Source organism: Bombina bombina, chromosome 1 (genome assembly GCF_027579735.1).
Source record: "Bombina bombina isolate aBomBom1 chromosome 1, aBomBom1.pri, whole genome shotgun sequence".
NCBI classification, from domain to species: Eukaryota; Metazoa; Chordata; class Amphibia; order Anura; family Bombinatoridae; genus Bombina; species Bombina bombina.
The window spans coordinates 7,405,547-7,433,102 of NC_069499.1; the positions used below are offsets into that span (position 1 = coordinate 7,405,547).

General features: G+C 39.5%; 1 protein-coding gene across 1 annotated transcript in view; it reads right to left on the reverse strand.

The window, feature by feature from the left end:
• The window catches only part of ASPG (asparaginase), a 647,837-nt gene that overhangs the window by 233,416 nt on the left and 386,865 nt on the right, over positions 1–27,556 (reverse strand). Inside the window, exon 10 of the mRNA XM_053697101.1 lies at positions 13,877–13,996. Within this exon, the coding sequence (XP_053553076.1) occupies positions 13,877–13,996 (120 nt within the window). The remainder of the gene's footprint in view (positions 1–13,876; positions 13,997–27,556) is intronic.

Here is a 27,556-nt window from a genome sequence, read left to right on the forward strand (position 1 = left end):
ATAAGAAAGGAGCGAAAGCATCAAAAATAAGGAATTGGAATAATTGTGCTTTATACAAAAAAATCATAACCACCATAAAAAGGGTGGGCCTCAAGGACTCTTGCTAATATGAAAGAAATTAATTTATCAGGTAAGTTCTTACATAAATTATGTTTTCTTTCATGTAATTAGCAAGAGTCCATGAGCTAGTGACGAATGGGATAGCAGATACCCAGATGTGGAACTTCCACGCAAGAGTCACTAGAGAGGGAGGGATGAAATAAAGACAGCCAATTCCGCTGAAAAAATAATCCACAACCCAAATCAAAAAGTTTTAATCTTATAATGAAAAAAACTGAAATTATAAGCAGAAGAATCAAACTGAAACAGCTGCCTGACGTACTTTTCTACCAAAAACTGCTTCAGAAGAAGAGAAAACATCAAAATGGTAGAATTTAGTAAAAGTATGCAAAGACCACCAAGTTGCTGCTTTGCAAATCTGATCAACAGAAGCTTCATTCCCAAAAGCCCAGGAAGTAGAAACTGACCTAGTAGAATGAGCCATAATCCTTTGAGGCGGGGATTTACCCGACTCTACATAAGCATGATGAATCAAAGACTTTAACGAAGACGCCAAAGAAGTGGCAGAAGGCTTCTGACCTTTCCTAGAACCAGAAAAGATAACAAATAGACTAGAAGTCTTTCTGAAATCTTTAGTAGCTTCAACATAATATTTGAAAGCTCTTACTACATCCAAAGAATGTAAAGATCTCTCCAGAGAATTCTTAGGATTAGGACACAAAGAAGGGACAACAATTTCTCTACTAATGTTGTTAGAATTCACAACTTTAGGTAAAAAATTAAATGAAGTCCGCAACACCGCCTTATCCTGATGGAAAATCAGAAAAGGAGATTCACAAGAAAGAGCAGATAACTCAGAAACTCTTCTAGCAGAAGAGATGGCCAAAAGGAACAAAACTTTCCAGGAAAGTAATTTAATATCCAGAGAATGCATAGGTTCAAACGGAGGAGCCTGTAAAGCCCCCAGAACCAAATTAAGACTCCAAGGAGGAGAGATTGACTTAATGACAGGCTTGATGCGAACCAAAGCCTGTACAAAACAACGAATATCAGGATGATTAGCAATCTTTCTCTGAAAAAGAACAGAAAGAGCAGAGATTTGTCCCTTCAAGGAACTTGCAGACAAACCCTTTTCCAAACCATCCTGAAGAAACTGTAAAATGCTAGGAATTCTAAAAGAATGCCAAGAGAATTTATGTGAGGAACACCAAGAAATGTAAGTCTTCCAGACTCGGTAATAGATCTTTCTAGACACAGATTTACGAGCCCGTAACATAGTATTAATCACTGAGTCAGAGAAACCTCTATGACTAAGTATTAAGTTCAATCTCCATAACTTCAAATTTAATGATTTGAGATCCTGATGGAAAAATGGGCCTTGAGATAGGTCTGGTCTTAACGGAAGTGTCCAAGGTTGGCAACTGGCCATCCGAACGAGATCCGCATACCAAAACCTGTGGGCCATGCTGGAGCCACCAGCAGTACAAACGAACGCTCCATTAGGATTTTGGAAATCACTTTTGGAAGAAGAACTAGAGGCGGAAAGATATAAGCGGGTTGATAATTCCAAGGAAGTGACAACGCGTCCACCGCTTCCGCCTGAGGATACCTGGATCTGGACAGATACCTGGGAAGTTTCTTGTTTAGATGAGAGGCCATCAGATCTATTTCTGGAAGTCCCCAGATTTGAACAATCTGAAGAAATACCTCTGGGTGAAGAGACCATTCGCCCGGATATAACGTCTGGCGACTGAGATAATCCGCTTCCTAATTGTCTATACCTGGGATGTGAACCGCAGAAACTAGACAGGAACTGGATTCCGCCCAAACAAGTATCCGAGATACTTCTTTCATAGCCTGAGGACTGTGAATCCCCCTTGATTATTGACATATGCCACGGTTATGACATTGTCTGTCTGAAAACAAATAAACAAGTCTCTTTTCAGAAGAGGCCAGAACTGAAGAGCTCTGAAAATGTTGATTGGTAATCTCGCCTCCTGAGATTCCCAAACCCCCTGCGCTGTCAGAGATCCCCATACAGCTCCCCAACCTGAAAGACTCGCATCTGTTGCGATCACAGTCCAGGTTGGACAAACAAAAGAGGCCCCTTGAACTAAACGATGGTGATCCAACCACCAAGTCAGAGAAGATCGAACATTGGGATTTACGGATATTAATTGTGATATCTTTGTATAATCCCTGCACCATTGATTCAGCATACAAAGCTGGAGAGGTCTCATGTGAAAACGAGCAAACGGGATCGCGTCCGATGCAGTAGTCATGAGACCTAAAATTTCCATGCACAAAGCTACCGAAGAGAAAGATTGAGACTGAAGGTTTCTACAAGCTGAAACCAATTTCAGACATCTTTTTTCTGTCAGAGACAAAGTCATGGACACTGAATCTATTTGGAAACCCAAAAAGGTTACCCTAGTCTGAGGAATCAAGGAACTCTTTGGTAAATTGATCCTCCAACCATGTCTTTGAAGAAACAACACAAGTTGATTCGTGTGAGATTCTGCAGAATGTAAAGACTGAGCAAGTACCAAGATATCATCCAAATAAGGAAATACCGCAATACCCTGCTCCCTGATTACAGAGAGAAGGGCACAGAGAACCTTCGAAAAGATCCTTGGAGCTGTTGCTAGGCCAAAAGGAAGAGCAACAAACTGGTAATGCTTGTCTAGAAAAGAGAATCTCAGGAACTGATAGTGGTCCGGATGAATTGGAATATGCAGATATGCATCCTGTAAGTCTATTGTGGACATATAATGCCCTTGCTGAACAAAAGGCAGAATAGTCCTTATAGTCACCATTTTGAATGTTGGTATCCTTACATAACGATTCAATATTTTTAGATCCAGAACTGGTCTGAAAGAATTCTTTCTTTGGAACAATGAACAGATTTGAATAAAACCCCAGGCCCCATTCCAGAACTGGAACTGGCACAATTAGCCCAGCTGACTCCAGGTCTGAAACACATTTCAGAAACGCTTGAGCCTTTACTGGGTTTACTGGAATGCGTGAGAGAAAGAATCTTCTCACAGGCGGTCTTACCTTGAAACCTATTCTGTACCCTTGTGAAACAATGTTCTGAATCCAAAGACTTTGAATCGAATTGATCCAGACATCTTTGAAAAATCGTAACCTGCCCCCTACCAGCTGTGCTGGAATGAGGGCCGCACCTTCATGCGGATTTGGGAGCTGGTTTTGACTTTCTAAAAGGCTTGAATTTATTCCAGACTGGAGAAGGTTTCCAAACGGAAACTGTTCCTTTAGGGGAAGGGTCAGGCTTTTGTTCCTTATTCTGACGAAAGGAACGAAAACGAATAGTAGCCCTATATTTATCCATAGATTTTTTTTATCCTGAGGCAAAAAGGCTCCCTTCCCCCCAGTAACAGTTGAAATTATTGAGTCTAACTGAGAACCAAATAATTTATTACCTTGGAAAGAAAGAGAAAGCAAAGTTGACTAAGAAGTCATATCTGCATTCCAAGGCTTAAGCCATAAAGCTCTTCTGGCTAAAATAGCTAAAGACATATACCTGACATCAATTCTAATGATATAAAAAATGGCCTCACAAACAAAGTTATTAGCATGTTGAAGAAGTTTAACAATGCTATAAGCATTATGGTCTGACACTTGTTGCGCTAAAGCCTCCAACCAGAAAGTTGAAGCTGCAGCAACATCAGCCAAAGAAATAGCAGGTCTAAGAAGATTACCTGAACATAAATAAGCCTTCCTTAGAAAGGATTCAAGCTTCCTATCTAAAGGATCTTTAAACGAAGTACTATCTGCCGTAGGAATAGTAGTACGTTTAGCAAGAGTAGAGAAAGCCCCATCAACTTTGGGAATTTTCTCCCAAAACTCTAATCTATCAGATGGCAAAGGGTACAATTTCTTAAACCTTGGAGAAGGAGTAAATGAAGTACCCAGACTATTCCATTCCCTAGAAATTACTTCTGAAATAGCATCAGGAACTGGAAAAACTTCTGGAATAACTACATGAGGTTTAAAAACTGAATTTAAACGCTTATTAGTTTTATTATCAAGAGGACTAGGCTCCTCCATATCTAATGCAATCAACACTTCTTTAAGTAAAGAACGAATAAACTCCATCTTAAACAAATATGAAGATTTATCAGTATCAATATCTGAGGTAGAATCTTCTGAACCAGATAGATCCTCATCAGAAATAGATAAGTCAGAATGATGGCGGTCATTTAAAAATTCATCTGAAATATGTGAAGTTTTAAAAGACCTCTTACGTTTACTAGGAGGAGGAATAACAGACAGAGCCTTCCGAATAGAATTAGAAACAAATTCTTTAACATTAACAGGAATATCCTGAACATTAGATGTTGAAGGAACAACAACAGGTAATGGATTATTACTAATGGAAATGCTATCTGCGTTTGATAGCTTATCATGACAACTAACACAAACTACAGCCGGAGGAACAGTTACCAAAAGTTTACAACAAATGCACTTAGCTTTGGTAGAACCGACATCAGGCAGCGCTTTTCCAGAAGTAGATTCTGATCCAGGGTCAGGTAGTGACATCTTGCAATATGTAAAAGAAAAAACAACATATAAAGCAAAATTATCAAATTCCTTAAATGGCAGTTTCAGGAATGGGAAAAAATGCAAAATGAAACAAGCCTCTAGAAAACCAGAAGCAACTAAAAAGTGAGACTGAAATAATGTGAAAAAAATGGCGCCAAGTATTACGCCCACATTTTTTGCGCCAAGTACAACGCCCACATATTTTGGCGCCAAGAATGACGCCCATTTTTTGGCGCCAAAAAAAAAAAACATCTGCAATACACATACGTCAAAAAATGACGCAATTACGTGAAAACTTTCGGCGCAAACTATGACGCCAGAAATGACGAAATTTTTGCGCCTAAAAAGTTTTGCGCCAAAAATGACGCAATAAATAGAAGCATTTTCTGCACCCGCGAGCCTAACAGCCCGCAATTTTTGAAAAAAAGTCAATTGAAAATTTTAAGGTAAGAAAAATAAAATTTATATGCAGAACTTTACATATAAAGTGCCCAACCATAGCTTTGAGTGTCATAAATAGAAATAAGACTTACTTACCCTAAGACACTCATCTACATATAGTAGATAGCCAAACCAGTACTGAAACGAGAATCAGTAGAGGTAATGGTATATAAGAGTATATCGTCGATCTGAAAAGGGAGGTAAGAGAAGAAATCTCTATGACCGATAACAGAGAACCTATGAAATAGATCCCCTAGAGGAAGACCATGGTATTCAAACAGGCAATACTCTCTTCACATCCCTCTGACATTCACTGCACTCTGAGAGGAAAACCGGGCTTCAGCCTGCTGCAAAGCGCATATCAACGTAGAAATCTAGCACAAACTTACTTCACCACCTCCATGGGAGGCAAAGTTTGTAAAACTGAATTGTGGGTGTGGTGAGGGGTGTATTTATAGGCATTTTAAGGTTTGGGAAACTTTGCCCCTCCTGGTAGGAATGTATATCCCATACGTCACTAGCTCATGGACTCTTGCTAATTACATGAAAGAAATAAAGACAGCCAATTGCGCTGAAAAAAGAATCCACAACCCAAATCAAAAAGTTTTACTCTTATAATGAAAAAAAACTGAAATTATAAGCAGAAGAATCAAACTGAAACAGCTGCCTGAAGAACTTTTCTACCAAAAACTGCTTCTGAAGAAAAAACATCAAAATGGTAGAATTTAGTAAAAGTATGCAAAGAAGACCAAGTTGCTGCTTTGCAAATCTAATCAACAGAAGCTTCATTCTTAAAAGCCCAGGAGGTAGAATCTGACCTAGTAGAATGAGCCGTAATCCTCTGAGGCGGGGATTTACCCGACTCCACATAAGCATGATGAATCAAAAGTTTTAACCAAGAAGCCAAAGAAATAGCAGAAGCTTTCTGACCTTTCTTAGGACCAGAAAAGATAACAAATAGACTAGAAGTCTTTCTGAAATCTTTAGTAGCTTCAACATAATATTTCAAAGCTCTTACCACATCCAAAGAATGCAAAGTTTTTTCCAAAGAATTCTTAGGATTAGGACACAGTGAAGGGACAACAATTTCTCTATTAATGTTGTTGGAATTCACAACCTTAGGTAAAAATTTAAATGAAGTGCGCAAAACCGCCTTATCCTGATGAAAAATCAGAAAAGGAGACTCACAAGAAATAGCAGATAACTCAGAAACTCTTCTAGCAGAAGAAATAGCCAAAAGAAACAACACTTTCCAAGAAAGTAACTTAATATCCAGAGAATGCATAGGCTCAAACGGAGGAGCCTGTAAAGCTCTCAAAACCAAATTAAGACTCCAAGGAGGAGAGATTGACTTAATGACAGGCTTGATACGAACCAAAGCCTGTACAAAACTACGAATGTCAGGAAGATTAGCAATTTTTCTGTGAAACAGAACAGAAAGCGCAGATATTTGTCCTTTCAAGGAACTTGCAGACAAACCCTTATCCAAACCATCCTGAAGAAACTGTAAAATTCTAGGAATTCTAAAAGAATGCCAAGAGAACTTATGAGAGGAACACCATGAAATGTAAGTCTTCCAAACTCGGTAATAAATCCTTAAAGACACAGATTTACGAGCATGCAACATAGTATTGATCACTGAGTCAGAGAAACCTCTATTACTAAGCACTAGGCGTTCAATCTCCATACCTTCAAATTTAATGATTTGAGATCCTGATGGAAAAACGGACCTTGAGATAGAAGGTCTGACCTTAACGGAAGTGGCCAAGGTTGGAGACTGGACATCCGAACAAGATCCGCATACCAAAACCTGTGTGGCCATGCTGGAGCCACCAGCAGTACAAACGTTCCATTATGATTTTGGAAATCACTCTTGGAAGAAGAACTAGAGGCGGAAAGATATAAGCAGGTTGATAATTCCAAGGAAGTGACAACGCATCCACTGCTTCCGCCTGAGGATCCCTGGATCTGGACAGATACCTGGGAAGTTTCCTGTTTAGATGAGAAGCCATCAGATCTATTTCTGGAAGCTCCCATATCTGAACAATCTGAAGAAACATCTGGGTGAAGAGACCATTCTCCCGGATGTAAAGTCTGGCGACTGAGATAATCCACTTCCCAATTGTCTATACCTGGGATATGAACCGCAGAGATTAGACAAGAGCTTCTTTCAAAGCCTGAGGACTGTGAGTCCCACCTTGATGATTGCCATACGCCACAGTCGTGACATTGTCTGTCTGAAAACAAATAAACGATTATCTCTTCAGAAGAGGTCAGAACTGAAGGGCTCTGAAAATCGCACAGATTTCCAAAATATTGATTGGTAACCTGGCCTCTTGAAATTTCCAAACCCCCTGCGCTGTCAGAGATCCCCAGAAAGCTCCCCAACCTGAAAGACTCGCATCTGTTGAAATCACAGTCCAGGTTGGACGAAGAAAAGAGGCCCCTTGAACTAAACGCTGGTGATTTAACCACCACGTCAGAGAGTGTTGAACATTGGGATTTAAGGATATTAATTGTGATATCTTTGTATAATCCTGGCACCATTGATTCAGCATGCAAAGCTGAAGAGGTCTCATGTGAAAACGAGCAAGGGGATCACGTCCGATGCTGCAGTCATGAGACCTAAAACTTCCATGCACATAGCTATTGAAGGGAATGATTGAGACTGAAGGTTCCGACAAGCTGAAACCAATTTCAGACGTCTTTTGTCTGTTAAAGACAAAGTCATGAATACTGAATCTAGAAGCCTAAAAAGGTTACCCTTGTCTGAGGAATCAAGGAACTTTTTGGTAAATTGATCCTCCAACCATGTTCTTGAAGAAACAACACAAGTTGATTTGTGTGAGATTCTGCAGAATGTAAAGACTGAGCAAGTACCAAGATATCGTCCAAATAAGGAAACACCGCAATACCCCGCTCTCTGATTACAGAGAGAAGGGCACCGAGAACCTTTGAAAAGATCCTTGGAGCTGTTGCTAGGCCAAAAGGAAGAGCAACAAATTGGTAATGCTTGTCTAGAAAAGAGAATCTCAGGAACTGATAGTGATCTGGATGAATTGGAATATGAAGATAAGCATCCTGTAAATCTATTGTGGACATATAATGCCCTTGCAGAACAAAAGGCAGAATAGTCCTTATAGTCACCATCTTGAATGTTGGTACTCTTACATAACGATTCAAATTTTTTAGATCCAGAACTGGTCTGAAAGAATTCTCTTTCTTTGGTACAATGAACAGATTTGAATAAAACCCCAGACCCCGTTCCAGATATGGAACTGGCACAACTACCCCAGAAGACTCCAGGTCTGAAACACACTTCAGGAAAGCCTGAGCCTTTTCTGGGTTCACTGGAATGTGTGAGAGAAAAAAACCTTCTCACAGGCGGTCTTACCTTGAAACCTATTCTGTACCCTTGAGAAACAATGTTCTGAATCCAATGATTTTGGACTGAATTGATCCAAACATCTTTGAAAACTCTTAGCCTGCCCCCTACCAGCTGTGCTGGACTGAGGGCCGCACCTTCATGCGGACTTGGGGGCTGGTTTTGATTTTCTAAAGGGCTTGGATTTATTCCAGACTGGAGAAGGCTTCCAATTGGAAGCCGTTCCTTTAGGGGAAGGGTCAGGCTTCTGTTCCTTATTCTGACGAAAGGAACGAAAACGGTTAGCAGCCCTAAATTTACCCTTAGATTTTTTATCCTGAGGCAAAAAAGCTCCCTTCCCCCCAGTGACAGTTGAAATTATAGAATCCAACTGAGAACCAAATAATTTATTACCCTGGAAAGAAAGAGAAAGCAACGTTGACTTAGAAGTCATATCTGCATTCCAAGATTTAAGCCACAAAGCTCTTCTAGCTAAAATAGCTAAAGGCATATACCTGACATCAATTCTAATGATATCAAAAATGGCATCACAAATGAAATTATCATCATGTTGAAGAAGCTTAACAATGCTATACACATTATGATCTGGTACTTGTTGCGCTAAAGCATCCAACCAAAGCCTTCCTTTAAAAAGATTCAAGTTTCCTATCTAAAGGATCTTTAAAAGAAGTGCTATCTGCCGTAGGAATAGTAGTACGTTTAGCAAGAGTAGAGATAGGCCCATCAACTTTGGGGATTTTCTCCCAAAACTCCAATCTATCAGCCGGCAAAGGGTACAGTCTCTTAAACCTTAAAGAAGGAGTAAATGAAGTACCCAAACTATTCAATTCTCTCGAAATTACATCTGAAATAGCATCAGGAACTGGAAAACCTCTGGAATAACTACATGAGGTTTAAAAACCGAATTTAAACGTTTACTGGTTTTAATATCAAGAGGACTAGACTCCTCCATATCTAATGCAATCAAGGAACGAATAAACTCCATCTTAAATAAATATGAAAATTTGTCAGTGTCAATATCTGAGGCAGAATCTTCTGAACCAGATAGATCCTCATCAGAGATAGATAAATCAGAATGTTGGCGGTCATATAAAAATTCATCTAATTTATGAGAAGTTTTAATAGACCTTTTACGTTTATTAGAAGGTGGTATAACAGACAGGGCCTTCTGAATAGAATTAGAAACAAATTCTCTTACATTAACAGGAATATCCTGAACATTAGATGTTGAAGGAACAACAACAGGTAATGGACTACTACTAATGGAAAAATTATCTGCTTTTGAAAGTTTATCATGACAACTAACACAAACTACAGCCGGAGGAACAGTTACCACAAGTTTACAACAAATGCACTTAGCTTTGGTAGAACCGACATCAGGCAGCAGCTTTCCAGAAGTAGATTCTGATACAGGGTCAGATTGCGACATCTTGCAATATGTAATAGAAAAAACAACATATAAAGCAAAATTATCAAATTCCTTAAATGACAGTTTCAGAAATGGGAAAAAATGCAAACAGAACAAGCCTCTATGAATGAGAAGCAAAAAGAAACTGAGACTTAAATAATGTCAAAAAAACTGGCGCCAAGTATGACGCCCACAATTGACAAAAATTTTGGGCGCCAAAAACGTCTGCAACAAACAGGAGCGTCATAGATGACACAACTACGTGAAAACTCTCGGCGTCAACTACAACGCTGGAAATGACGTCATAAACGTCAACAAATGTAATTTTCGCGCCAAAAAAGTCTTGCGCCAAAAATGAAGCAATAAATTCTAGCATTTTTTGCACCCGCGAGCTTAACAGCCCGCAATTTAGAAAGAAAAGTCAATTTGAAAAATTTTCAGGTAAGAAAAAAATTTATTCATATGCATTTCCCAAAAAATCAGACTGTCAGTTTAAATGAAGGAAATATACTGATTAACCTGAATCATGGCAAATATAAGTATAAAACATATATTTAGAACTTTACATATAAAGTGCCAAACCATAGCTGAGAGTGTCATAATTAAAATAAGACATACTTACCAAAAGACACTCATCTACATATAGTAGATAGCCAAACCAGTAATGAAATGAGAATCAGTAGAGGTAATGGTATATAAGAGTATATCGTCGATCTGAAAAGGGAGGTAGAAGAAGAGATCTCTACGACCGATAACAGAGAACCTATGAAATAGATCCCCGATAGGATGACCATAGCATTCAATAGGCAATACTCCCTTCACATCCCTTTATCATTCACTGCACTCTGAGAGGAAAACCGGGCTTCAGCATGCTGCGAAGCGCATATCAACGTAGAAATCTAGCACCTCCATAGTAGGCAAAGTTTGTAAAAACTGAATTGTGGGTGTGGTGGGGGGTGTATTTATGGGCATTTTGAGGTTTGGGAAACTTTGCCCCTCCTGGTAGGAATGTATATCCCATACGTCACTAGCTCATGGACTCTTGCCAATTACATGAAAGAAATTGAAACAATCTTACCTCCAGGATCCATGCTGTGGAACAGAACACAGCATCTCAAGTGTGACAGTCTTATAGCAGCGCTCCTGACATGAACTTGAGTGAGAGAAAGCAGGCAGTGAAACTCATCAACACGGATTGCTAAGGAGCTGTTAGCAGTAGTCTGGATGGTTTAGCAGAACAACTTTCCCTGCATCTCCAGATTCTAACTTTCATCAATACTCTCACTGAGAGGTTGACATGACTACTTAAAGGGACACTAAACCCAAAAAATTTTCTTTCGTGATTCAGATAGAGCATGCAATTTTAAGCAACTTTCTAAGTTACTCCTATTATCAAATTTTCATCATTCTCTTGGTATCTTTATTTAAAAAGCAAGAAAGTAAGTTTAAATGCCGGCCCAATTTTGGTTTACAACCTGGGTGATTGGTAGATAAATTCACCCACCAATAAACAAGTGCTGTCCAGTGTATGAAGCAAAAAATCGCTTAGATGTCTTTTTCAAATAAAGATAGCAAGAGATCAAAGAAAATTTGATAATAGGAGTAAATTAGAAAGTTGCTTAAAATTGCATGCTCTATCTGAATCACGGAAGAAAAAAATTGGGTTCAGTGTCACTTTAAAACTCCAATACTATCTCGAAGGGTAGATACCCTTTTTTCATGACTCTCCGAATCTACTGACACTTCTCTACCACCTCCTATCATGATGAAAAGGCAAAGAATGACTGGGGTAATGAGGAAGTGGGAGGGATATTTAAGCCTTTGGCTAGGGTGTCTTTGCCTCCTCCTGGTGGCGAGGTGCTGTATTTCCCAACAGTAAGGAATGAAGCCGTGGACTTTCCCTATCTTAGGAAGGAAAACAAGTTACACACAACCTAAACACCACTCACTCACCAGCAAACAAGCGGCAACCACTAGCAAACAAGCCACACAACGGAAATAAGCAACAGTAACTCACCAGCAAAGAAGCCGCACTGATACTACTCTAAATACACAGCTAGGTGACGTTTTTACTGATACCTTATGCTGCACTAAATACACAGCTAGGTGACGTTTATACTGATACCTTATGCTGCACTGAATACACAGCTAGGGGACATTTTTACTGATTCCTTATGCTGCACTAAATACACAGCTAGGTGACGTTTTTACTGATTCCTTATGCTGCACTAAATACACAGCTAGGTGATGTTTTTACTGATTCCTTATGCTGCACTAAATACACAGCTAGGTGATGTTTTTACTGATTCCTTATGCTGCACTAAATACACAGCTAGGTGATGTTTTTACTGATTCCTTATGCTGCACTAAATACACAGCTAGGTGATGTTTTTACTGATTCCTTATGCTGCACTAAATACACAGCTAGGTGACGTTTTTAATGATACCCTATGCTGCACTAAATACACAGCTAGGTGATGTTTTTACCGATTCCTTATGCTGCACTAAATACACAGCTAGGTGACGTTTTTACTGGTTCCTTATGCTGCGCTAAATACACAGCTAGGTGATGTTTTTACTGATACCTTATGCTGCACTAAATACACAGCTAGGTGACGTTTTTACTGATACCTTATGCTGCACTAAATACACAGCTAGGTGATGTTTTTACTGATTCCTTATGCTGCACTAAATACACAGCTAGGTGACGTTTTTACTGATTCCTTATGCTGCACTAAATACACAGCTAGGTGATGTTTTTACTGATACCTTATGCTGCACTAAATACACAGCTAGGTGACGTTTTTACTGATTCCTTATGCTGCACTAAATACACAGCTAGATGATGTTTTTACTGATACCTTATGCTGCACTAAATACACAGCTAGATGATGTTTTTACTGATTCCTTATGCTGCACTAAATACACAGCTAGGTGACGTTTTTACTGATTCCTTATGCTGCACTAAATACACAGGTAGGTGACGTTTTTACTGATTCCTTATGCTGCACTAAATACACAGCTAGGTGATGTTTTTACTGATACCTTATGCTGCACTAAATACACAGCTAGATGATGTTTTTACTGATTCCTTATGCTGCACTAAATACACAGCTAGATGATGTTTTTACTGATACCTTATGCTGCACTAAATACACAGCTAGGTGACGTTTTTACTGATTCCTTATGCTGCACTAAATACACAGCTAGGTGATGTTTTTTACTGATACCTTATGCTGCACTAAATACACAGCTAGGTGACGTTTTTACTGATTCCTTATGCTGCACTAAATACACAGCTAGGTGACGTTTTTACTGATTCTTTATGCTGCACTAAATACACAGGTAGGTGACGTTTTTACTGATTCCTTATGCTGCACTAAATACACAGCTAGGTGATGTTTTTACTGATACCTTATGCTGCAATAAATACACAGCTAGATGATGTTTTAACTGATTCCTTATGCTGCACTAAATACACAGCTAGGTGATGTTTTTACTGATACCTTATGCTGCACTAAATACACAGCTAGGTGACGTTTTTACTGATTCCTTATGCTGCACTAAATACACAGCTAGGTGATGTTTTTACTGATACCTTATGCTGCACTAAATACACAGCTAGGTGACGTTTTTACTGATTCCTTATGCTGCACTAAATACACAGCTAGGTGACGTTTTTACTGATTCTTTATGATGTGCTAAATACACAGCTAGGTGACGTTTTTACGGATACCTTATGGTGCACTAAATACACAGCTAGGTGACGTTTTTACTGATACCTTATGGTGCACTAAATACACAGCTAGGTGATGTTTTAATGATTCTTTATGCTGCACTAAATACACAGCTAGGTGATGTTTTTACTGATTCCTTATGCTGCACTAAATACACAGGTAGGTGATTTTTTTACGGATACCTTATGCTGCACTAAATACACAGGTAGGTGATGTTTTTACTGATTCCTTATGCTGCACTAAATACACAGCTAGGTGATTTTTTTACGGATACCGTACCTCTTTGCAGCTGACTCCAATGGACTTGGCTACGACCTGAATAAACTTGCTGTCTCTTAGAGAGATCTTGCCGCCTGTAGCGCTCACTGTCATTTCTCCTCTCAGATTCTCAAACAGCATCTGTAAGAAAAGAGAAGAATGTTCTACTCTTATCAGCATATTTTTAAACTATTATAAATGATAAAATAATTATCTAAGTAAGCAAATTACACAATAAGCAGTATGTAATCTTGACATGAAATTATTTGCATTCTATGTGAGCTGATTTTCAGTAAAATGTATGTACCTGATATATTCATTACATCGTTGAGTCATAACATGTGGAATTAACCCCTTTGCTTTTTTTTTTTATTTACCTATCAAAACTATATATATATTTTTAGTAGACAAACCAAGGTATTGATCTAGGCCCATTTTGGTATATTCCATTCCAAGCCACTGTTTTGCAGACAAAAGCAATCATATTTAAAAAACAAACTTTTTCACAAACTTTCTTACTGAAATTATTTACACACAACTACTGCAGACATACGACAAATGGTTGTAAAAGCTTCTCTGATATCCCCTTTGTTTAGAAATAGCAGACACACATGGCTTTGCTATGTTTTTAGAAATTAAAAGGCTGATAAATTCAGCTGCGCACCACACTTCTGAAATTTACGTAAGTGAAGGGGTTATTTAGCTGGTTAGGGTACCCTCCCGTCTGACACTTATCAGCTCCCTAATGCCTCCCAAACAGCTCTGTCCCCTACCACACCCACACTCCTGACCCCCATCTTAAGTACTGGCAGACAGTCTGCCAGTATGAAGTTTTAGGTCTTACTTGTTTTTTTAAATAAATGTAGTTATTTAATTTTCTGCAGTGTAGGATTCCCCGCCTTACCCTCCCACCTCCCTGACCCCTCCCAAACAGCTCTCTAACCCTCCCCCTCCTAATGGTGTCCGCCCAGTTTATAGTTTATAATGTATTTATTAACAGAGCTTTTAACTCATTCCACTTTCCCATGTTCCCTTAATCACACATATGGACAAGAGAAAGGAGAAATTAGAAAAGTGGAAAATATAAATTAGGGTAAGTCAAGTTAAACTGGTCTACCTCCAAATGTACAAAAAAACAAGTCTCAAGGACTTATCACCATTGTGAAAGAAATTAATTTAAAAGATAAGCATAAATCTTGTTTTCTTTTATAAGATGGTAAGAATTTAACCTAGCTATGAAGTCCATGAGACCACCATAAAATAGGGAATGAAAAACAGTTCAGGCAGGTAGAGGAACTAAATAGGCACTGCAGCCTGCAGAACGTTCCTACCAAAACCAGCCTCAGAAGAGGCAAACATGTCAAAATGGTAAAATTTAGTAATAATATGCAAAGATGACCAAGTAGCTGCTTTACAAATCTATTAAATGGAAGCTTCATTCCTAAAAGCATAAGAGGAGGTACTTACTAGTAGAATGAGCAGTAATTCACTCTGGGGGGACTTCCCTGCTATCAAGTAAACTTTATTTCAAGCTGGCCTGAGGATCATATTTAAAGGCCAAATTGTGAAGCAATCTTTCTTAAGCATTTTTAGGAGACGGACAGAGAGATGGAACCACAATCTCCTGATTAATGTTATCCAGAGCTACCACTTCAAAGGGGAAATAATAGCTGGTTCTCAAAGCTGCCTTATCCTGATGAAAACTCAGTTAAGACAGTAGAAAGCTTTGATACTCTTCTAGCTGTAAAAAAATGGCTAAGAGAAAAAGAACCTTTTAGGATAACAGTTGAATGTCCAGACCACGCATAGGTTCAACAAGATGAACTCTTAAAAACAGGTTAAGGTTCCACAGAGGAGATGCTGCGCTAACCAGTCTAGAATTCCAATAATAATGCTTAAGACTCACAACAGAAAAGGATTTTGTAATAAGTTTGACTGATAACAGGTTTCGCACATATAAAAAGCAGACATTGCTGCAGTGTGTAAGATAAGCAAAGGCTTTTTTCCCCCAACTCTTTAAAAACATCAAACAGATATGGCAGGAAGAGTCTATGAATAAAGCAGCACTAGGGGCACAAAACATGTTAGATTGTTGCTGCTTCAGTCTCCCTGCTATGTCTGAAGTTTTAAAGAGTTGGAAATAAAATGTATGTGTGTTATGTGTGAGCAGTCTGATCCACTGCGGCTACGGCACTCCGGGCTACTGAGAGTTTCCCAGTTTAGAGTTGTTCTACGTCCGGCACTAACAGCTGGAGCACACCGAGAACTGCGTAGTTAGTTTGTTGTTCCTACTGATAACAGGTTTCCTACAAGGCCAAGTTGGTGCAATCATAACCACAGAGGCCCTTTCCTGTTATATCCTGGCTATTACACCCTATATCACTAGTGCATATATTGGAATCACTTGTGGATCCTGAGATCTCACACAATAATAAGGTAGCATGTGATATCTGGCCTGCCCCACAATCTGGTCAAACACTTCCTGATTCACGGACCATTGCCGGGGTGACAGCTGAGAAAGTCCGCTCCCCGGCTATTAGCTTTTAGGGAGGATGATTTTCCCACCATGAATATGAAAATCATTGTTTGTAAGTTCATGAGCCATCTGGGGAGCAGTAGCCTGAATCAAAATGTTATCTAGATAAGGAGCTTCTGCAATTCAATGACCTCTCACAACAGACAAAATAGCTCTGAGATTTTTGTGAAGATTCTTGGTGATGTTGCCAGACCATAGAAAAGGACCACAATTTCATAATGCCTGAGGAATCCTATATTATACCTGTGAATGTGGATATGCTAATAGGCATATTGTAAGTCAATGGTAGACATTCATTGACCCTCAATGCACTAAATGAAGAATAGTGCCAATTGACTACAAGTCGTATTTACAAAAAGGTCCTAAAGGTCTCTTTCGTTGGAACAATGAAAAGGTTGCAACAGAACCTGTGATTTAGTTCCTCTAAGGGGACCTGAGTAATCAATACAGTACAATCGTTTCTAGATCTGTTACACAAGGTTTAACCCTCCCCCCCCCACCATAACTATGTCTGGATTGGGGGCCGCACCTTCTTGCAGATTTTGAGGAGGGGCCTTTTTGTCTGTTTGGACTTAGATCAAGAGCAACTTTACTTCCACAAGGACTTTGAGGCCCCTAAAGAGGAGGATTTTTGTGCCCTTGGATTTACAAAAGGAGTGAAAATATCAAGCAGAGTTAATTCTTAATATAAAGAGACAATACCTAATACCTAGTGCCCCAAAACATCATTTATGCTTACCTGATAAATGAATTTATTTTATGGTAGTGAGAGTTCACGATCCATTAGTACAGGGAATTACTCTTCCTTACCACTAGGAGGAGGTAAATATTCTCAAACCCAGAGAACTCTATAAAACCCATCTCACCTCACAAGGAATAAGAGCCATAAAAAGAACAGGGGGAAAAGATGTGCTAAAGAAAAACATAATTTATGTAAGAACTTACCTGATAAATTAATTTCTTTCATATTAGCAAGAGTCCATGAGCTAGTGACGTATGGGATATACATTCCTACCAGGAGGGGCAAAGTTTCCCAAACCTTAAAATGCCTACAAATACACCCCTCACCACACCCACAATTCAGTTTAACGAATAGCCAAGAAGTGGGGTGATAAAAAAGGAGCGAAAGCATAAAAAAAAAAAGGAATTTGAATAATTGTGCTTTATACAAAAAATCATAACCACCACAAAAAACAGAATTTATGCTTACCTGATAAATTACTTTCTCCAACGGTGTGTCCGGTCCACGGCGTCATCCTTACTTGTGGGATATTCTCTTCCCCAACAGGAAATGGCAAAGAGTCCCAGCAAAGCTGGTCACATGATCCCTCCTAGGCTCCGCCCACCCCAGTCATTCGACCGACGGACAGGAGGAAATATATATAGGAGAAACCATATGATACTGTGGTGACTGTAGTTAGAGAAAATAATTCATCAGACCTGATTAAAAAACCAGGGCGGGCCGTGGCCCGGACACACCGTTGGAGAAAGTAATTTATCAGGTAAGCATAAATTCTGTTTTCTCCAACATTGGTGTGTCCGGTCCACGGCGTCATCCTTACTTGTGGGAACCAATACCAAAGCTTTAGGACACGGATGAAGGGAGGGAGCAAATCAGGTCACCTAAATGGAAGGCACCACGGCTTGCAAAACCTTTCTCCCAAAAATAGCCTCCGAAGAAGCAAAAGTATAAAATTTGTAAAATTTGGCAAAAGTGTGCAGTGAAGACCAAGTCGCTGCCTTACATATCTTGGTCAACAGAAGCCTCGTTCTTGAAGGCCCATGTGGAAGCCACAGCCCTAGTGGAGTGAGCTGTGATTCTTTCAGGAGGCTGCCGTCCGGCAGTCTCATAAGCCAATCGGATAATGCTTTTAAGCCAAAAGGAAAGAGAGGTAGAAGTCGCTTTTTGACCTCTCCTTTTACCAGAATAAACAACAAACAAGGAAGATGTTTGTCTGAAATCTTTAGTAGCCTCTAAATAGAATTTTAGAGCACGGACTACGTCCAAATTGTGTAACAAACGTTCCTTCTTTGAAACTGGATTCGGACACAAAGAAGGTACAACTATCTCCTGGTTAATATTTTTGTTGGAAACAACTTTCGGAAGAAAACCAGGCTTAGTACGCAAAACCACCTTATCTGCATGGAACACCAGATAGGGCGGAGAACACTACAGAGCAGATAACTCTGAAACTCTTCTAGCAGAAGAAATTGCAACTAAAAACAAAACTTTCCAAGATAGTAACTTAATATCTATGGAATGTAAAGGTTCAAACGGAACCCCTTGAAGAACTGAAAGAACTAGATTTAGACTCCAGGGAGGAGTCAAAGGTCTGTAAACAGGCTTGATCCTAACCAGAGCCTGAACAAATGCTTGAACATCTGGCACGGCTGCCAGTCTTTTGTGAAGTAAAACAGATAAAGCAGAGATCTGTCCCTTTAGAGAACTTGCAGATAATCCTTTCTCCAAACCTTCTTGTAGAAAGGATAGAATCTTAGGAATTTTTATCTTGTTCCATGGGAATCCTTTAGATTCACACCAACAGATATATTTTTTCCATATTTTATGGTAAATTTTTCTAGTTACAGGCTTTCTAGCCTGAATCAGAGTATCTATTACAGAATCTGAAAACCCACGCTTTGATAAAATCAAGCGTTCAATCTCCAAGCCGTCAGTTGGAGGGAAACCAGATTCGGATGTTCGAATGGACCCTGAACAAGAAGGTCCTGTCTCAAAGGTAGCTTCCATGGTGGAGCCGATGACATATTCACCAGGTCTGCATACCAAGTCCTGCGTGGCCACGCAGGAGCTATCAAGATCACCGAGGCCCTCTCCTGATTGATCCTGGCTACCAGCCTGGGAATGAGAGGAAACGGTGGGAATACATAAGCTAGGTTGAAGGTCCAAGGTGCTACTAGTGCATCTACTAGAGTCGCCTTGGGATCCCTGGATCTGGACCCGTAGCAAGGAACCTTGAAGTTCTGACGAGACGCCATCAGATCCATGTCTGGAATGCCCCATAATTGAGTTATTTGGGCAAAGATTTCCGGATGGAGTTCCCACTCCCCCGGATGGAATGTCTGACGACTCAGAAAATCCGCTTCCCAATTTTCCACTCCTGGGATGTGGATCGCAGACAAGTGGCAGGAGTGATCCTCCGCCCATTGAATTATCTTGGTCACTTCTTTCATCGCCAGGGAACTCCTTGTTCCCCCCTGATGATTGATATATGCAACGGTCGTCATGTTGTCTGACTGAAACCTTATGAATTTGGCCTTTGCTAGTTGAGGCCAAGCTCTGAGAGCATTGAATATCGCTCTCAGTTCCAGAATGTTTATCGGGAGAAGAGACTCTTCCCGAGACCATAGACCCTGAGCTTTCAGGGATTTCCAGACCGCGCCCCAGCCCACTAGACTGGCGTCGGTCGTGACAATGACCCACTCTGGTCTGCGGAAGCTCATTCCCTGTGACAGATTGTCCAGGGTCAGCCACCAACGGAGTGAATCTCTGGTCTTTTGATCTACTTGAATCATCGGAGACAAGTCTGTATAATCCCCATTCCACTGTCTGAGCATGCACAGTTGTAATGGTCTTAGATGAATTCGTGCAAAAGGAACTATGTCCATTGTTGCAACCATCAATCCTATTACTTCCATGTACTGCGCTATGGAAGGACGAGGAACAGAATGAAATACTTGACAAGAGCTTAGAAGTTTTGATTTTCTGACCTCTGTCAGAAAAATCCTCATTTCTAAGGAATCTATTATTGTTCCCAAGAAGGGAACTCTTGTTGACGGGGACAGAGAACTTTTTTCTTTGTTCACCTTCCATCCGTGAGATCTGAGAAAGGCTAGGACGATGTCCGTATGAGCCCTTGCTTTTGACAGGGACGACGCTTGAATCAGGATGTCGTCCAAGTAAGGTACTACTGCAATGCCCCTTGGTCTTAGAACCGCTAGAAGGGACCCTAGTACCTTTGTGAAAATCCTTGGAGCAGTGGCTAATCCGAATGGAAGTGCCACAAACTGGTAATGCTTGTCCAGAAAAGCGAACCTTAGGGACTGATGATGTTCCTTGTGGATAGGAATATGTAGGTACGCATCCTTTAAATCCACGGTAGTCATAAATTGATTTTCCTGGATAGTAGGTAGGATCGTTCGAATAGTTTCCATTTTGAACGATGGTACCCTGAGAAATTTGTTTAGGATCTTTAGATCCAAAATTGGTCTGAATGTTCCCTCTTTTTTGGGAACTATGAACAGATTGGAATAAAATCCCATTCCTTGTTCTCTTATTGGAACTGGATGTATCACTCCCATCTTTAACAGGTCTTCTACACAATGTAAGAATGCCTGTCTCTTTATTTGGTTTGAAGATAATTGAGACCTGTGGAACCTTCCCCTTGGGGGTAGTTCCTTGAATTCCAGGAGATAACCTTGAGAAACTATTTCTAGCGCGCAAGGATCCTGAACATCTCTTGCCCAAGCCTGAGCAAAGAGAGAAAGTCTGCCCCCCACCAGATCCGGTCCCGGATCGGGGGCTATCCCTTCATGCTGTTTTGGTAGCAGTGGCAGGCTTCTTGGCCTGCTTACCCTTGTTCCAGCCTTGCATTGGTTTCCAGGCTGGTTTGGGTTATGAAGTATTACCCTCTTGCTTAGAGGATGCAGAATTAGAGGCTGGTCCGTTTCTGCGAAAGGGACGAAAATTAGGCTTATTTTTAGCCTTAAAAGACCTATCCTGTGGGAGGGCGTGGCCCTTTCCCCCAGTGATGTCTGAAATAATCTCTTTCAAATCAGGTCCAAATAATGTTTTACCTTTGAAAGGAATGTTAAGCAATTTTGTCTTGGAAGACAAATCCGCTGACCAAGACTTTAGCCAAAGCGCTCTGCGCGCCACGATAGCAAACCCTGAATTTTTTGCCGCTAATCTAGCTAATTGCAAAGCGGCATCTAAAACAAAAGAGTTAGCCAATTTAAGTGCTTGAACTCTGTCCATAACCTCCTCATACGAAGATTCTTTACTGAGCGACTTTTCTAGTTCCTCGAACCAGAAACACGCTGCCGTAGTGACAGGAACAATGCATGAAATTGGTTGTAGAAGGTAACCTTGCTGTACAAAAATCTTTTTAAGCAAACCCTCTAATTTTTTTATCCATAGGATCTTTGAAAGCACAACTATCTTCGATAGGAATAGTAGTGCGTTTGTTTAGAGTAGAAACCGCCCCCCTCGACCTTGGGGACTGTCTGCCATAAGTCCTTTCTGGGGTCGACTATAGGAAATATTTCTTAAATATAGGGGGGGGACAAAAGGTATGCCGGGCCTTTCCCACTCTTTATTTACTATGTCCGCCACCCCGCTTGGGTATAGGAAAAGCATCGGGGGGGCACCGGAACCTCTAGGAACTTGTCCATCTTACATAATTTCTCTGGAATGACCAAATTGTCACAATCATCCAGAGTAGATAACACCTCCTTAAGCAGTGCGCGGAGATGTTCTAATTTAAATTTAAATGTCACAACATCAGGTTCAGCTTGATGAGAAATGTTTCCTGAATCTGAGATTTCTCCATCAGACAAAACCTCCCTCATGGCCCCTTGAGATTGGTGTGAGGGTATGTCAGAACAGTTATCATCAGCGTCCTCTTGCTCTTCAGTGTTTAAAACAGAGCAATCGCGCTTTCTCTGATAAGTAGGCATTTTGGATAAAAGATTTGCTATGGAGTTATCCATTACAGCCGTTAATTGTTGCATGGTAATAAGTATTGGCGCACTAGATGTACTAGGGGCCTCCTGTGTGGGCATAACTGGTGTAGACACAGTAGGGGATGATGTAGTATCATGTCTACTCCCCTCATTTGAGGAATCATCTTGGGCAATATCATTATCTGTGGCATTACTGTCCTTACTTTGTTTGGACACTATGGCACAATTATCACATAAATTTAAATGGGGAGACACATTGGCTTTCATACATATAGAACATAGCTTATCTGATGGTACAGACATGTTAAACAGGCTTAAACTTGTCAACAAAGCACAAAAAACGTTTTAAAATAAAACCGTTACTGTCACTTTAAATTTCAAACTGAAAACACTTTATTACTGAATTTGTGAAAAAGTATGAAGGAATTGTTCAAAAATCACCAAAATTTCACCACAGTGTCTTAAAGCATTAAAAGTATTGCACACCAAATTTCAGAGCTTTAACCCTTAAATTAACGGAACCGGAGCCGTTTTCAAATTTAACCCCTATACAGTCCCAGCTATATGCTTTGCTGAGACCCAACCAAGCCCAGAGGGGAATACGATACCAAATGACGCCTTCTAGAAGCTTTTTTAGTGATTCTTAGATCCTCACACATGCATCTGCATGCCTTGCTCTCCAAAAACAACTGCGCAGTAATGGCGCGAAAATGAGGCTCAGTCTATAACTAGAAAGGCCCCCAGACTAAAAAAGGTGTCCAACACAGTGCCTGCCGTTTTTTAAACGTTCCCCAAGATTATAATGCTAATTATTAGCTAGAATCTGCATAATATGCCCCAATAAAGCAATCGTTTTAGCCCATAAAAATGTCTACCAGTTTTTAAGCCCTTTTTTAAGCCCTTTATTCTTTTATGTTTGACTAAGAAAATGGCTTACCGGGTCCCCATGAGGGGAAATGACAGCCTTCCAGCATTACATGGTCTTGTTAGAAATATGGCTAGTCATACCTTAAGCAGAAAAGTCTGCTAACTGTTTCCCCCAACTGAAGTTACTTCATCTCAACAGTCCTGTGTGGAAACAGCAATCGATTTTAGTTACTGTCTGCTAAAATCATCTTCCTCTTACAAACAGAAATCTTCATCCTTTTCTGTTTCAGAGTAAATAGTACATACCAGCACTATTTTAAAATAACAAACACTTGATAGAAGAATAAAAACTACATTTAAACACCAAAAAACTCTTAACCATCTCCGTGGAGATGTTGCCTGTGCAACGGCAAAGAGAATGACTGGGGTGGGCGGAGCCTAGGAGGGATCATGTGACCAGCTTTGCTGGGACTCTTTGCCATTTCCTGTTGGGGAAGAGAATATCCCACAAGTAAGGATGACGCCGTGGACCGGACACACCAATGTTGGAGAAAAGGGTGGGCCTCATGGACTCTTGCTAATATGAAAGAAATGAATTTATCAGGTAAGTTCTTACATAAATTATGTTTTCTTTCATGTAATTAGCAAGAGTCCATGAGCTAGTGACATATGGGATAATAAATACCCAAGATGTGGAACTTCCACGCAAGAGTCACTAGAGAGGGAGGGATAAAATAAAGACAGCCAATTCCGCTGAAAAATTAATCCACTACCCAAATCAAAAAAGTTTCAATTTTTATAATGAAAAAAACTGAAAATATAAGCAGAAGAATCAAACTGAAATAGCTGCCTGAAGTACCATTCTACCAAAACTGCTTCTAAAGAAGAGAAAACATCAAAATGGTAGAACATAGTAAAAGTATGCAAAGAAGACCAAGTCATTGCTTTGCAAATCTGATCAACAGAAGCTTCATTCTTAAAAAGCCCAGGAAGTAGAAACTTACCTAGTAGAATGAGCCATAATCCTCCGAGGCGGGAATCCACCCGACTCCAAATAAGCATGATGAATCAAAAGTTTAAGCAAGATGCCAAATAAATGGCAGAAGCCTTTTGACCTTCCTAACACCAGAAAAGATAACAAATAGACTAGAAGACTATCTGAAATCTGAATAGCTTCAACATAAGATTTCAAAACTCTTACCATATCCAAAGAATGTAAGAATCTTACCAAAGAAGTCTTAGTAAAAGACAATAATTCCTCCCTAATGTTGATAGAAATCACAACTTTAGGTAAAAATTGAGATGAGGATAGCAAAAACCACCTTATCTTGATGAAAAAAATCAGAAAAAGGAGACTCACAAGAAAGAACAGATAATTAAAAATTGTTCTAGCTGAAGAGATGTCTAAAAAGAACAATACTTTCCATGAAAGTAAATAATGTCTAGAGAAAACATATGCTCAAATAGAAGAGCATGTAAAGCCTTTAGAACCAAATTAAAACTCCAAGGAGGAGAAATTGGCTTAATGACAGGTTTGATAAGAACCAAAGCCTGAACAAAATAATGAATAACAGGAAGGAACACTACCTTACCCTGATGAAAAATCAGAAAAGGAGATCCACAAGAAAGAGCAGAAAACTCAGAAACTCTTCTAGCAGAAGAGATAACCAAAACGAAAAATACTTTCCAAGAAAGTAATTTTAATGTCCAGAGAACGCAAAGGTTCAAACGGAGGAGCCTGTAAAGCCCTCAGTACCAAATTGAGACTCCAAGGAGGAGATATTGACTTAATGACAGGCTTGATACAAACCAAAGCCTGCACAAAACAATGAATATCAGAATGAATAGCAATCTTTCTGTGAAAAAGAACAGAAAGAGTAGAGATTTGTCCTTTCAAATAACTTGCAGACAAAACCAACCTGAAAAATTGTAAAATTCTAGGAATTCTAAAAGAATGCCAAAAGAATTTATGAGAAGAACACCAAGAAATGAAAGTCTTCCAAACTCGATAATAAATCTTTCTAGAGACAGATTTACAAACCTGTAACTGAGTCAGAGAAACCTCTATGACTAAGAATCAAACGTTCAATCTCCATATCTTCAAATTAAATGATTTGAGATCCTGATGGAAAAATGGGCCTTGAGATAAAAGGTCTGGTCTTAACGGAAATGTCCAAGGTTGGCAACTGGCCATCCGAATGAGATCCGCATACCAAAACCTGTGAGGCCATGCTGGAAGCACCAGCAGTACAAACGAACGCTCCATTAGAATTTTTTAAGAACTAAAGGCGGAAGATATAGACAGAATGATAATTCCAAGGAAGTGTCAAAGCATACGCTACTTCCGCCTGAGGATCCCCGGACCTAAAATAGGCCCCTGGGAAATTCCTTGTTAAGACGAGAGGCCAAAAGATCTATTTCTGGAAGCCCTCACATCTGAAAAATTGAAAAACATATCTGGGTAAAGACTATTCTCCCGGATGTAAAGCTTGATTAACAGAGATAATCCGCTTCCCAAACGTCTATACCTGGGAAAAGGACCCCATAATTTAGATAGGAGCTGGATTTAGCCCAAGCAAATATCCGAGATACTTGTCACAGTCTAAAGACTGATAGTCACACCCTGATGATTAACATACACCACAGATGTGATAATGTCTGAAAAAAACAATAAACGTCTCTTCTTCAAAAGAAACCAACTAAAGAACTCTGGGAATGCACGGAGTTCCAAAATATCAAATGGTAATCTCGCCTCCTGAGATTTCCAAACCCCTTGTGCTGACAGAGAACCTCAGACAGCCTCCCAACCTAAAAAGACTTGCATCTATAGAGATCATGGTCCAGGTTGAAAGAATCGAAGAGACCTGTAGAACTAAATGATGGTGATCTTAACCACCGAATCAAAGATAGATAAACATAGAATTCGAAGATTTAAAAAGTGAAATCCTAAAATCCCTGCACCATTATGCAGCATAAAAAACTGGAAAGGTTTTCTATGAAAATGAGCAAAGGAAAATGAATCCAATGCTGCAGCCATAAGACCTAAATTCCATGCATATATAGCAACTGAAGGAAATAATAGAGACTGAAGGTACCGACAGACGGAACCCAATAAGAAAAAAAAAAAAACACTTATCTGTTAGAGAGAAAGACAGTGACACAATCTATCTGGAAACCTAAAAAAGGTGACCCTTGTGTGAGGAATCAAGAGCTTTTGATAAAAAGATCCTCTAACCATGTCTTGAAAAAACAAAATTGAATCATACGAGATTCCGTAGTCTCAGAAAATAAAAATAATCTGAATGAAAACAGAAATTAAGATATGCATCTATTGTATCTAATGAAAACAAATAATGCTATCACTGACCAAAAAAAGTCAGAATAGACCATATAAATACCAATCTAAAAGATGGTACATTTATATAATAAAAAGATTTTCTATCTTTGGAACAATGAATAGTTTGAATAAACCCCCAAAACCCAGATCCTAAAAATGAAACTGGAATAAATACCCCAGAAGATTCCAGATCTGAGCAGCGCTTGATCCTCAACAGGTGATCAACCACACTTCAACATTACCCAAAATATATGGGACTGAAACACCTTAAGGAAAGTGTTAGCCTTACTTGAATAGCTGGAATATAATAGAGAGAAAAAGACTTCTCACAGATGGTTTTACTTCAAATTTTATTTTGTACCCAAAATCTAAGAATTTTGGACCGAATAGAACCAAAAAACTTCTAAATAAAAACATGTTACTTGGGTAAGAATTTAGAATTTTGTTCTTTAGTAAGAACAACCAAACTAAAATAAGCTTAAAGTTTTAGTCTAAGAACTTAATCTTGAAGCCCAGAGTAACAGTTAAGAATTGAATCCAATATGAATCAAATAATTGATTATCTTGGAAAAAAAGAAATAAGGATTTTTTAGAAATCACAAAATTTCTTCTAGCTAAAAACATAAATTAAACCTCATTTGTGAAAATATTCATAAAAATAAAAGAAACAAAATAAAATTATTAGCATGTTAATCCAGTTAATGGACCAGAACACACCGGACTTGCATAAACAAAAAACAGAATTTATGTTTTCCTGATAAATTACTTTCCTCCAACGGTTGTGTCCGGTCCACGGCGTCATCCTTACTTGTGGATATTCTCTTCCCCCAACAGGAAATGGCAAAGAGCCCAGCAAAGCTGGTCACATGATCCCTCCTAGGCTCCGCCTTCCCCAGTCATTCGACCGACGTAAAGGAGGAATATTTGCATAGGAGAAATCATATGATACCGTGGTGACTGTAGTTAAAGAAAATAAATTATCAGACCTGATTAAAAAACAGGGCGGGCCGTGGACCGGACACACCGTTGGAGAAAGTAATTTATCAGGTAAACATATATTCTGTTTTCTCCAACATAGGTGTGTCCGGTCCACGGCGTCATCCTTACTTGTGGGAACCAATACCAAAGCTTTAGGACACTGATGAAGGGAGGGAGCAAATCAGGTCACCTAGATGGAAGGCACCACGGCTTGCAAAACCTTTCTCCCCAAAAATAGCCTCAGAAGAAGCAAAAGTATCAAATTTGTAAAATTTAGTAA